The sequence below is a fragment of the Parasteatoda tepidariorum genome, chromosome 4, assembly GCF_982258835.1.
Source record: "Parasteatoda tepidariorum strain Cologne lab strain chromosome 4, Ptep-v5.0, whole genome shotgun sequence".
Taxonomy (NCBI): domain Eukaryota; kingdom Metazoa; phylum Arthropoda; class Arachnida; order Araneae; family Theridiidae; genus Parasteatoda; species Parasteatoda tepidariorum.
The window spans coordinates 8,431,706-8,442,500 of record NC_141758.1 but is presented as its reverse complement, the minus strand read 5'-3'; the positions used below and the strand labels follow the sequence as shown (position 1 = coordinate 8,442,500).

Below are 10,795 nucleotides of genomic sequence, written 5' to 3'. Positions count from 1 at the left end.
ACACAATATTTCAAAAACTCAAATAAAATACTACCACAAAAGCAAACATAACTCTCAATCATAGTGAATCTGCATAAATTAAATAGCTTTAATTCTTATCTTTGTAATACCGATAAGATGATGGTAAGATAAACGATTAAAAAAACAAAATTAGTGCATTTTGAAAAAAAAAAAATTCAGAAAATTTTGACGCTGTTCAAGTTAATTTATTGGTTTAATATTTATAATATGCTTTATATTTTAATTAACAAACACATATTTTTTAATTTAGTATTTTCAAAATTAAATAACAATTTTTAAATATTTTTTGATTTTGTTGTTATTATTTAAATCTGAAATTTTGATTAAGATTTCATATTAAATTGAATTAATTGTACTTGAAGTTTATATGCAATTAAAGTTTATATATGTAATTATAAAAGGCCATTAAACAATTGGTATTGATTAAGAAGAAAAAGATTTGAACCATTGCTGACAAATTTTTTCCTTTGAAAACTGATAATAATGTCCATAATGATTTAAATCTCAAATCAAGCAACCCCTTCAACCTAATAACAAAAGCAATTGCAAAAATTCCAAAGAGTTCAGAAAAGATACTGAATAGAATAAAAATAAAACATAATTTCAGAGAGGAAAAAAAATAAAAAGAATAAATAGTAAATATTTGAGTAATCTTCAAGAATATGAAAAGAATGTGATCAATAAAAAAGTGGTATTTAAGAATAAAAACTCAACCTATTTCTACATTGAGAGAGGCGGTCACAAGAGAGTTGCAGTCACCAAGATGGCGCCGTGTCGTTCCTTAGTCTATCCAGGGCTCTAATCCAACTAAGTATTCACTACGTTTAAAAACAATTCTGAACTAATGAAGAAATTGAAGATTTAGAATTTTTAAAAAGTAATTAATAACACGTGTCAAATGATTAATAATAATAATTCATGAAATTTAAATTCATGAAAATAATTGCTGAGATTTACTTAATGTTTGTCACATGATTGCGACATCAGCTGCGATAATACAGGATAAAGTATTTCCTTAAAAATATGTGCCTAAGATAAGTACTTGGGTACAAATCTTTTATAATTTATAATATTTGAAAGAAAGATTTGTTTCCGACTATTAATAGTATTAATTATTTGTTTTTAGAATTGTTTCAGAATTAGTAAATATAAATTAAATTTATTCGTTTGTTAAATGTATTTTCGGAGTTTGAATTTTATCTGGTGGAAAGAATCATAAAGAATTAAAAAAAAACAATTCCAAAAACAAATAATTTGGCCTATTATTAGTTTTTAGAATTTTCAGAATTTTAAATATTTTATTCTTCTTTTACCAGATAAAATTTTAAATCTGAAAACCCATTTAACAGACAAACAAATTTTATTTATATTTACTAATTTTTTCAAAAACAAAATTGCCATGACCACTAACAAGGGAAACTAGGGAAGTGTGACTCGCCAATTTTGAAATAAACTAGTGGGATGTATGCCTTATGAGGAATAATTTTAGGGGGCAACATTCGTTTCGGCCCATAGAAGGTCCTGTGAGAGATAAAAAATAATTCAATATATAGAAAAATCGGTATTTTATTACTTCAATGTAGACTATTAGTTATTGTAATTGTCTCATACTCCAATTAATTTTGTGGTACTTTCACGTACTATATAATGCATATTTATTGTAAAAATTGATTTCGAAAATTTTATATATCTGTAGTTTTTCAGAAAAACCTGTTAGGTTAATTAAAAAAAAAAAAATTTGCATTAAATTTTTTTAATTTTTTTCTCCAAAAAACTTTCCAAATTAATTGGAGTATGTAATTGCAAATCAATTAATTATTAATAATTAATTAATAATTAATTAATTTTCTGATTAATTTATTAATTAGCAAATTAATTAATTATCCAATTAATTACAAATTAATTGGATTATGATACAATTACAATAACTAATAGTCTGCATTGAAGTAATAAAATATCGATTTTTCTATATATTGAATTATTTTTTATCTCTCACAGGACCTTCTATGGGCCGAAACGAATGTTGGCCCCTAAAATTATTCCTCATAAGGCATACATCCCACCAGTTTATTTCGAAATTGGCGAGTCACACTTCCCTAGTTTCCCTTGTAAGAGGCTACACTAGTGGCAACTTATATTAGTTTGAAATAAGTTACAGTTTAATAACTGTTGAAATAAATAAGTAACAGTAACAAGAGAAAAATGTTTTGGCTCCTCATTACGGAAAATAATTTATTTTCGAAATTTGTCTCCTTTCGAATTCCTTATGCTTCTTTCCTCAAAATTAAATTTTTACTCGGAAGAAACGAATTTAATTCAGGTGAAATTTCGCAAGCTGTCACAGCAGAAAATCAAATTCACCTCATAGCAGTGCTAAAGGCAAAGTTATAATTTCTCGACTCATATTTTTAGATTCATCATTCTTTTGTGTCATAAAATTAATAGTCTAACGTCAAGAATTAATGGAATTTATTGAATGTTTTACGGCATAATAAAGATAAAGTATGCTCCGAGAGGATTTACATCTTATGATTCAAATTTTTCAATTGTAATACTAGAAAGAATTCAAAATAAAAAATTGCGTTAGGAATAGAAAAAAATAACAATTTTAATTCATGATTCTTTCAGCCTTTATAAGTTCAATATATTTAGTAAATTTACGTTTATGTTAAAAAGAATTTCTTTTTTTATGATATCAGTTGACGTTATCAATTTCCATAAATATGCATCTTTTCAGAAAACAAGGCGAGACATGGGGATGAACAGTTTTACTTCTTTTTTTGTAATATATTATCTAGATCGCATGATTTTTGTTGCTGCAATTTTTGCATACATTTATATACTTGCTTACTTCTGGTGGACCGGGATAGCCTGGTTGGCAGAGCGCTGTTCTCACTTTCATGAGAGTTTTAATCCAGGCACGTTAAATCTGCAGGGTCATAAAATCATCCATGTTTCCTTAACAAATTATAATTCAGGGGTTATTGAATGGGAAATGGATCTCTCTCTGGTTCAGGTCAATATTATGATCTGTGAATAACTAAATGGATGTATGAATGGGTCCGCCCTAGAAATGGGTGAGAAGTATGGGTGTGGCAAAAATCGAATTCTCTGTCCTAAATGGCACCACAGGAAAACAAGAACAATTGCACCCCTTGTCTTAATAGCCTAAGACAACAACAACAAATTGTTTATCACTGATATGTTTCTTTCGCTGCTTTAATATTAAAGCATTTAAGGTAATTTAAGGTTTATACTTTTCTTAATGCCATAACACATTGTATCTTAAAGTCACACTTCGGGCCTTACTCTTAAAAAAAACCTCAGTAGGTTTACCTATCTTAGATAATTATATATTGCATGACCTTTCTTTTTAATTTATTTAATTTTTCCAATTAACAGATTTCTGAATGCCGTTTGTGCATTCCTTGCAATGCCGTTTGCGTGCAATGCCGTTCCGTGCGATTCGCATTTGTGCAATGCTGTTTGAGCATTGAACGTTAAGTTCAATAGCCACTTCCGACTCTTGCGGTCCCTCAGTGGACTGATCGTTAAGACACGGTTCCCAGCAGATCACCGAAGTCAAGCATCACTGGCTGCGGTCAGTGTGCGGGTGGGTGATCAGTCTGCGTAGGGACCGAGGGTGTGCGGTATGGGTCCTCGTTAAACTGTTCTACCGTAAAGTACTCGACTTCGCGTGCAGGTCGTTGGGCTACTGAAGCAGGGGTGCCATCCCTTCTGCAGAGGATCAAAATTGTGATGGCTTGTCTTCGGATCATCCTCAGGGATGTTTCCTAGACCGTCGCCAATAGCCCATTGTGCAGCTCTAGGGCGACGTAAAGTAACTGCAACAACACCGACTCTTGTGTTATTTTAAACTTAAACTCTGTCATTGTAGAGTACTAATCTCCAAAGCGAACTCTTTCATAGATGTTAGTGCCCCTGGGAATATTGGCAATAACTAAAAATAGGCCAATGTGAGAGCAGACTATAAATTTATACTTAATTTCGTTATGTTATCGAAAAACTTTATGTTCTTTAGTTATTGATTTTAAAAAAAATTATGGATTTAAATATCGATTTTTTAGGAGCTATTTGACTAATTTCGTTAAAGGTTTGGATATTTTAATAAAATATTACATTGTTTAAAAAGATGTAAACATTTGCATGCCTTTTTATTAATTCAAAATTTACCAACAATTATTAAATAAAACAATAAATAATTGTTAGAATTGTTTTTTTTTCCATGAAATTATCTTTGGTTTAATTTTAATTTAATAATTGTGAGCAAAAATTTGTACTAGATTTGCTTAAAAATTTCCCGAGATATGGCAAAATACGTAAAAAGTAAAATTAACATCAAGGAGTTCAAACTTTCGACCGCTCTCCTAATCTAACAACTGGATCATTTTTCCCAAATAGCGGCTATCCCTTCAACCATATTTTAAGTGTCAAGAACCTGAACAATCGAAAAAAAAGTATGCTACTTCAAAGAAAGAATGCTTTTGTGTTTGGTTTCGTAAATTAAAATATCGCCAGCTCTAATTAAAAAGGTATGATAATTGAGCGAAAGAATGTTTTTGTGTTTGGTTTCGCAAATTAAAATATCGCCTACTTTAAATAAAAAGGTATGATCATTCAGAGAAAGAATGCTTTTGTGTTTGGTTTCTTAAATTAAAATATCGTCTGCTCTAATTAAAAAAAGTATAATAATTCAAAGAAAGAATGCTTTTGTGTTTGGCTTCGAAAATTAGAATATAGCCTGCTCTAATTAATCAGCATAATTAAGATTATCTTTTAAACCGTTAAAGCCGAGTCCTAGTACGTAAACAGCTAATCACTAGATTAAAAGTTATTTAGGATCTTCGTTTTTCGCACTGTTCATTCTTTGTCTTGTCTTCTATTAGATACACTTTCATGCGACTGTAATCGCTAAAAGTTATTGAAACTTAATTCTTATTTATTTATTTATAATCTCTTTGACTATTTAATCTTAACTAAATCTAGAACTTACATTTCAAATGATTTATAATTAAAACTTTTCCATTGGTAAACTAAATTCTTTATTAGTTGGTTCACAAAACAATCGAATTTGATATAAAGTTGATCTTTAGGATTGTACTTGTGTATGTCCCTCTTTTTTTTCCTTTTTTTTCATTTTCATCCCGATTTAAATACTAATATCGCTTTTAATTATTCGACTTACATAAAGGACGAATCGGTAAGTGCCGCCTTCGGTGGCAGACGCCGAGAACCTTCATGAATCGTGAATGGAAAGCTACAAATATGCTTGAAAAGGAAAGTTACTAAATTTAATAGTTTTCAATGAGATTTTGAAATATATTAGTCTCCACTTCTTGCTTTTATAGTCGCCTGTGGCAACCCTGCAAATTTACATCATTTAAAGATAAAAATATCGAAGAGCACTTATGAAATTCTAATCAAAAGAAATTACCAAACGATTAAAAAGAATTTTCCAAGCTCTCAATTAAAATTAAAAGAAAAGCAAGAAAAAAAATGATAACCTCATTTTAAGTGCAGGCAGTTAAGCATAGTACAAAAGAAAGGCATCCGTGACCGGGTAACTGTTGCCATTTTGTTGCACTTAAGAGGGGGAAAAAATTCGTTGTCTTTTTATGCGCTTCAACGCAGGAATGGAAACTCTTTCTTGCATTAGAATAAATAACATAGTTTCTGAAAGTATCGATTAAGGTATTTCACAACAATTATTAAACATAAAATTTTTATGCGAAGAAGTAGAGAGTTAAAATGTTGCTTTAATAAGAATGAATACAGATGAATAACTACTGTTTTTGATTCTCTGTCTATAAAAGGAATGACATTATTCCTTTAGAATCATTTTTATTTCCAGGAATACTGAATGATTACGAATTATAAGTTTACGAAGCCAGTAAAGGATATTTCAAGGTTGAGATTTCAATACCAATATAAACTCAATAAATATATGTAAAACAAAATAAACATAGAAGCATTTTACTTTTTGTATAAATTACCAAATTACTTGTATTTCGGATAGTCATCAAATGCATATGAATAAACATTGGATTTATCCAGAATAATAAATGATCAGAGTTTAACAGTCATTTATATTAACTGCTGTTTTTGTTCTTATATTTGGATCAATGAATAATAAGGATATGAATTAATGTTTGTTTTGAGAGCGGACAGAATGGTATAAAATGGGAAGTCGAGAAGATGTTCTTCACCACTTTGATTAGAGTTGCCTGAACCATAGAGATCGACTTCCAGAGGTAAGCGTTACATGAATTAATATTTTCTTTTTAATTTTTTGTATTCTTTTAATTATTTTTTGCTTATCTGAAAAATATAGAAGACACCAAGCACTGAAGTTTCTAAAACCTTACCTTTTGTCCTCGAAATTTTGACTATCTTTTGTGATTCAAAATGCACGTTTTAAGATAGTGGGAATAATTTAAAATGGTGGATACAGCTCACAAAGCAAGTTTAAGACAATAAACATAGCCGGAAACACAGGCTAAATAACATGGATACACACTGTATAGTTTGAAAATAATGAACGTAAGTGAAACTGTACCACCATAAAACGCATCTTCTTTATTTTCAATATAAAAAAACTAAAAAAATGTGCATACCAAATCATTGCTAATTTATATTTTCAAATACATATTTAATAAAAAAATACACTTCCAATTACTTTGGGGAACAATTTGTTTGCTGCATTTATACAAATACTTGATTTTAATGCATACGAGTGTGGTGATTTCGGAAATTAGTTTTGCTCCCAAAGCTGTAGATTTTTTTCCTTCAAAATAGCATTTTTAGTTTATTTTTTTTTTTGACCGAATGTTCATAAAGAACTTGTATAGGTTTATATACGTACATATACATATGATAGCTCCTTTGAAAATTACTCTTTAGGCAAAAAACAAATGATCTTAACGCAGACATGCCGACTTGCCTCACACAGTGAATAAATATTTTCGAATTGAAGTCTCTTAACATATGATTTTTGGTTTAGTAATTTTGATTTACAGGGTTTTTACTCTTCACTATAATTATGTGATGCTCGAGTTACAGTTAAGCAGCGTTGATTGCATATGAAATCGCATGCAGCTTTTTTTACGTGTAATTTGTAAACATTTGCAGAAGCGTGATGGATAGTTTGGATTAAGTGAGAATAGCTCTAAACATTCATACAAACCATCACCTCCTACATCAGACAGGCTCCACGCGGTTTCTTATAAGTAGTCTGCGCAGATTATTCAAAAAACGAACCACTTGTGCGCATGAACCCAAGTTCTATTTTAAAAGTACTTGAGAAAATTTTATGATATATATTTGAGAATTGAATCTGTAGTGGTTGACAAGTAAATGAAACAAATCAGTTATATTCAAAAATTAAAAAAAATTTTCGACATATATTTGCTACCACTTTCTAATTTTTATTAGATTTCTTATTAAATGGTTCTTTCACTAATTAATTGGTTCAACTTCATAGTGGTCTGATCGAACTACCTACAAAAAACCGCGTGGAGGCTTCCAGTAACAGGAGGCGTTGTATAAACCAACGTATTTCGAGCTATGTCTATTGTTTTCAAATACGCATATCAAGATGCTCGTCAAGTATATTCCGCCACAGTTATAAACTAATGAGCAGGAATGTCAACTGCTCAGCCTTCTGCAAAAGTTTTTAAAAATTTTAGAGTATTACAAACTAAAACTAGCAGTAACAATGGAGCGTTTTGAGTTATTCATGAATAGCGATGGCTAAAAACCCTGAAAATCAAATTAACTAGACCAAGAATTATGCTCATAATCGCAAACTTTGCTACTTCTAGCTGGCATTTCTAGTTATAAGTATTTTGAGACCTTTCTTCGTGATTAACCGTTGCAATAATCGTATTTTTTAACCTTTATTTCTTATTTCTTGAACCAGCAATAAATTTCGCGCATGTGCTGCGACGTGTAAATAGCATTACCATGCAACCGTAACGCTAATTTGAATTTAGACAGCAGGGAAACAGGCCTATCTTAAAAAAATAAATAAATGAAGCCTTGGTCATTCGGAGCAGTGTTTTTATATTACATTTTTAAAAGGAAATTTTTAGAACAATCACTGTCGTTACTATTTACAAACGAATGATTAACTAATATTTTTTCTTAACAGACAGAAGAGAAAATGAAGGTTTACATTGTTCTACTTGTTCTCAGCGTCATTGCTGTTGCTTTAGCTGATCATCCAGCATGCAATAAACAGCGAAAAGAGGCACAGCAGTCAAGTAAGTGTTTGCAATTTTTCTTGAGATAAATAAAAAAAAATTTCTTCTTCTGTTGCAAGAGGTTTTCGAGTCGCTGATTTCAAATCCACGATCGATTTCTCACTAACAGTTTTTATGCAATTCAATAATATATTCAAAACAGGATGTTTTTAAAATTCACTCGAGTGACATCTAAATGTCGCCACTTCTCTGCTACATAAGGAGTGGTAGGAAGAAGGCAATAATACATTTAATTTACGATGCGATACGTTAAAGTCATATGTTTTTTTTGTCCAAAGTGTTATTTTCAACGGGAGAAACAAGTGTATAGGTATGCATATAAACCCCTACGCTCTTTATAAACTTGCACATTGAGACAAAAATAAACGAGTCTTAAAATAAAAATTTTCTTTTAAAAAAATTTTAAACTTTCGCAACAAAACTTGTTCTAGATATAAAATTTTCGCTCCTGAGTTAGGTAAAATCAGGTGATTGTATAAACGCAACAAAAATTTTCCACTAAGTAATTATTGAAACTAACACTTGTGGAAATTTATGCATATTTCATTATATTAATCTCTTAAAATTCTCGTAACGAATTATTTAAATGTGCAATTTATTTTTCTAAAGACAAATAGAGCTTAATACGCGTCTGATTAACTATCTAAAAACACACTTCCACACTTGCGTCTGATGGAGTTAGCTTCCAATTTTTCGAGATATCTTTCAAGTTTAGTATATTTTAACTCAGATTGGCCCATTCATTAAAAAAAAACTTTTTTTAAAGTATGTAATAGAAAACTTTTACAATAATTTGCATTAATTCGGATCACTAGACATAATTATAAATTTATCCTAATAATTTTAATCTTAGTTAGGGTTTAAAATAAATTGGGTACTTGCACTTCAAGAAGAAGATGATCAGAATACCCACACGTGTGATATACGACGTCATCTCCAGTTGATCATTTATAAGAAAAATAGCATGTTAAAGTTGAGCTAAGTTTCTCCACATAAGTCAGAATGTTAATTAATGTAAAGTTGATTAAATACGGCTCCGTATCGCACATTGAATTTCCTGAAATATAATTCTTTCTCGTCGTCGTCCTTAACTTAGATTTATTATTTTTTAATGTATTTTATTGTAACCGTGATATATTTTGTTACCTGGCAACTTCGATGTTAATCAGTTTTTTATGTTCTACACTTCATGCCCGTCTTTGTTTCAAGTAAGAAATATATAGTGAAATAATTGAAATTATTATGAAAGAATCTTTGTGTGGGAATATAGAATGAGCCACTAAACAGAATTGATACTTGACGGACTTGGCTAACTCGAAATAGAATGGAAAGAACAGTTGCTAACGTAAGCAAATGCCACATTTCAACAACCCATCAGGATAGTTATACCCACTCTACGTCACTTGCAAGTATCCCATTGTCGTTAGAGCATTTAATTTCAGCTTTGTGTAATGCTACTACATTTTGAGTATTTCCCATAACTGAAAGAACGCATGTTTTTTTTTAACATATTCTATTCATGTTTATACCAAAAATATCCTAATGAGACATTTATATATTTGTAGAGGATCCCAATGCCTATGTTCCTAATTGCTATCCCAATGGTGATTATAAAGCAGAGCAGTGCAGGAAAAGCGAGGGCGGAACATTGTTCTGTTTCTGTGTGAACAAAGCAGGAGAACCTCAAGGTCCACCCAAGCAAGGACACCGAAGCGACTGCCATTAGATGTCTTGCTTAACTAGAAAGAAATCATCGAAATAAACATTGATTTTTTAAAACAAATCTTTGTCTTTCTTGAATTATATTGGTGAACAATTTATTTTTTTTGTTTTTCGCTTATTTTAGATACTATCACATCCCTGATTTCTAATCTGCAATCGGATTCTCTCTACAAGCTACTGTTTTTATACAATTCGATAACATAATCGTAATCAGGTTTTTTCAAAATTCTCTCGAGTGACTACTAAATGTCATTACTTCTCAGCCACGTAGGAAGAACTGGGATTCAGTTTATGACGATGTTCATATATTTTTCGTCATTAAGTGCTTTCAAAGGATGTATATATATATATATATATATATATATATATATATATATATATATATATATATATATATATATATATATATATATATATATATATATATATATATATATATATATATATATATATATATAACTCATATGTTCTTTTTATACTTAAAAAGAGCGATATCACCCTGAATATCTTTCATTCTAATGATCAGATTTTCATGCACTAAATGTTATTTTACTGGTTTCTTTGGGGACTTCTAATATACTAATTAATTAGTGCTAACTATTATTTAAACTACGAAATCTGACACAAAAACTCACTTTCTCTGAATAAACATATATTTTTTGAAGATATTTTTACTCAAATTACGTATATTTTGAATATTTACGTATATTTACGAATATTTTGAACTACCCCTCAAATTACGGGGTAGACAAAAATTTTGTAAAATCTGG

General features: G+C 29.9%; 2 protein-coding genes across 3 annotated transcripts in view; one reads left to right on the top strand and one right to left on the bottom strand.

Annotated features, from left to right (window-relative positions):
• The window catches only part of LOC122270104 (calcitonin gene-related peptide type 1 receptor-like), a 264,250-nt gene that overhangs the window by 68,209 nt on the left and 185,246 nt on the right, over positions 1-10,795 (bottom strand). The window lies entirely within an intron of this gene.
• On the top strand, positions 6,042-10,086 carry LOC107439248 (U20-hexatoxin-Hi1a). The gene is made up of 3 exons (XM_016051771.4): positions 6,042-6,293; positions 8,192-8,303; positions 9,869-10,086. The coding sequence occupies exons 2-3, from the start codon at positions 8,204-8,206 to the stop codon at positions 10,027-10,029; spliced, it is 261 nt and encodes an 86-aa protein (XP_015907257.1). The 5' UTR covers positions 6,042-6,293; positions 8,192-8,203; the 3' UTR covers positions 10,030-10,086.

Excerpts from the sequence above, each read along its gene's own strand:
- LOC107439248 (XM_016051771.4), top strand. The coding sequence starts at position 8,204 with ATGAAGGTTTACATTGTTCTACTTGTTCTCAGCGTCATTGCTGTTGCT. Across the intron at positions 8,304-9,868 it reads AAAAGAGGCACAGCAGTCAA|AGGATCCCAATGCCTATGTT; the intron begins GTAAGTGTTTGC and ends ATATATTTGTAG.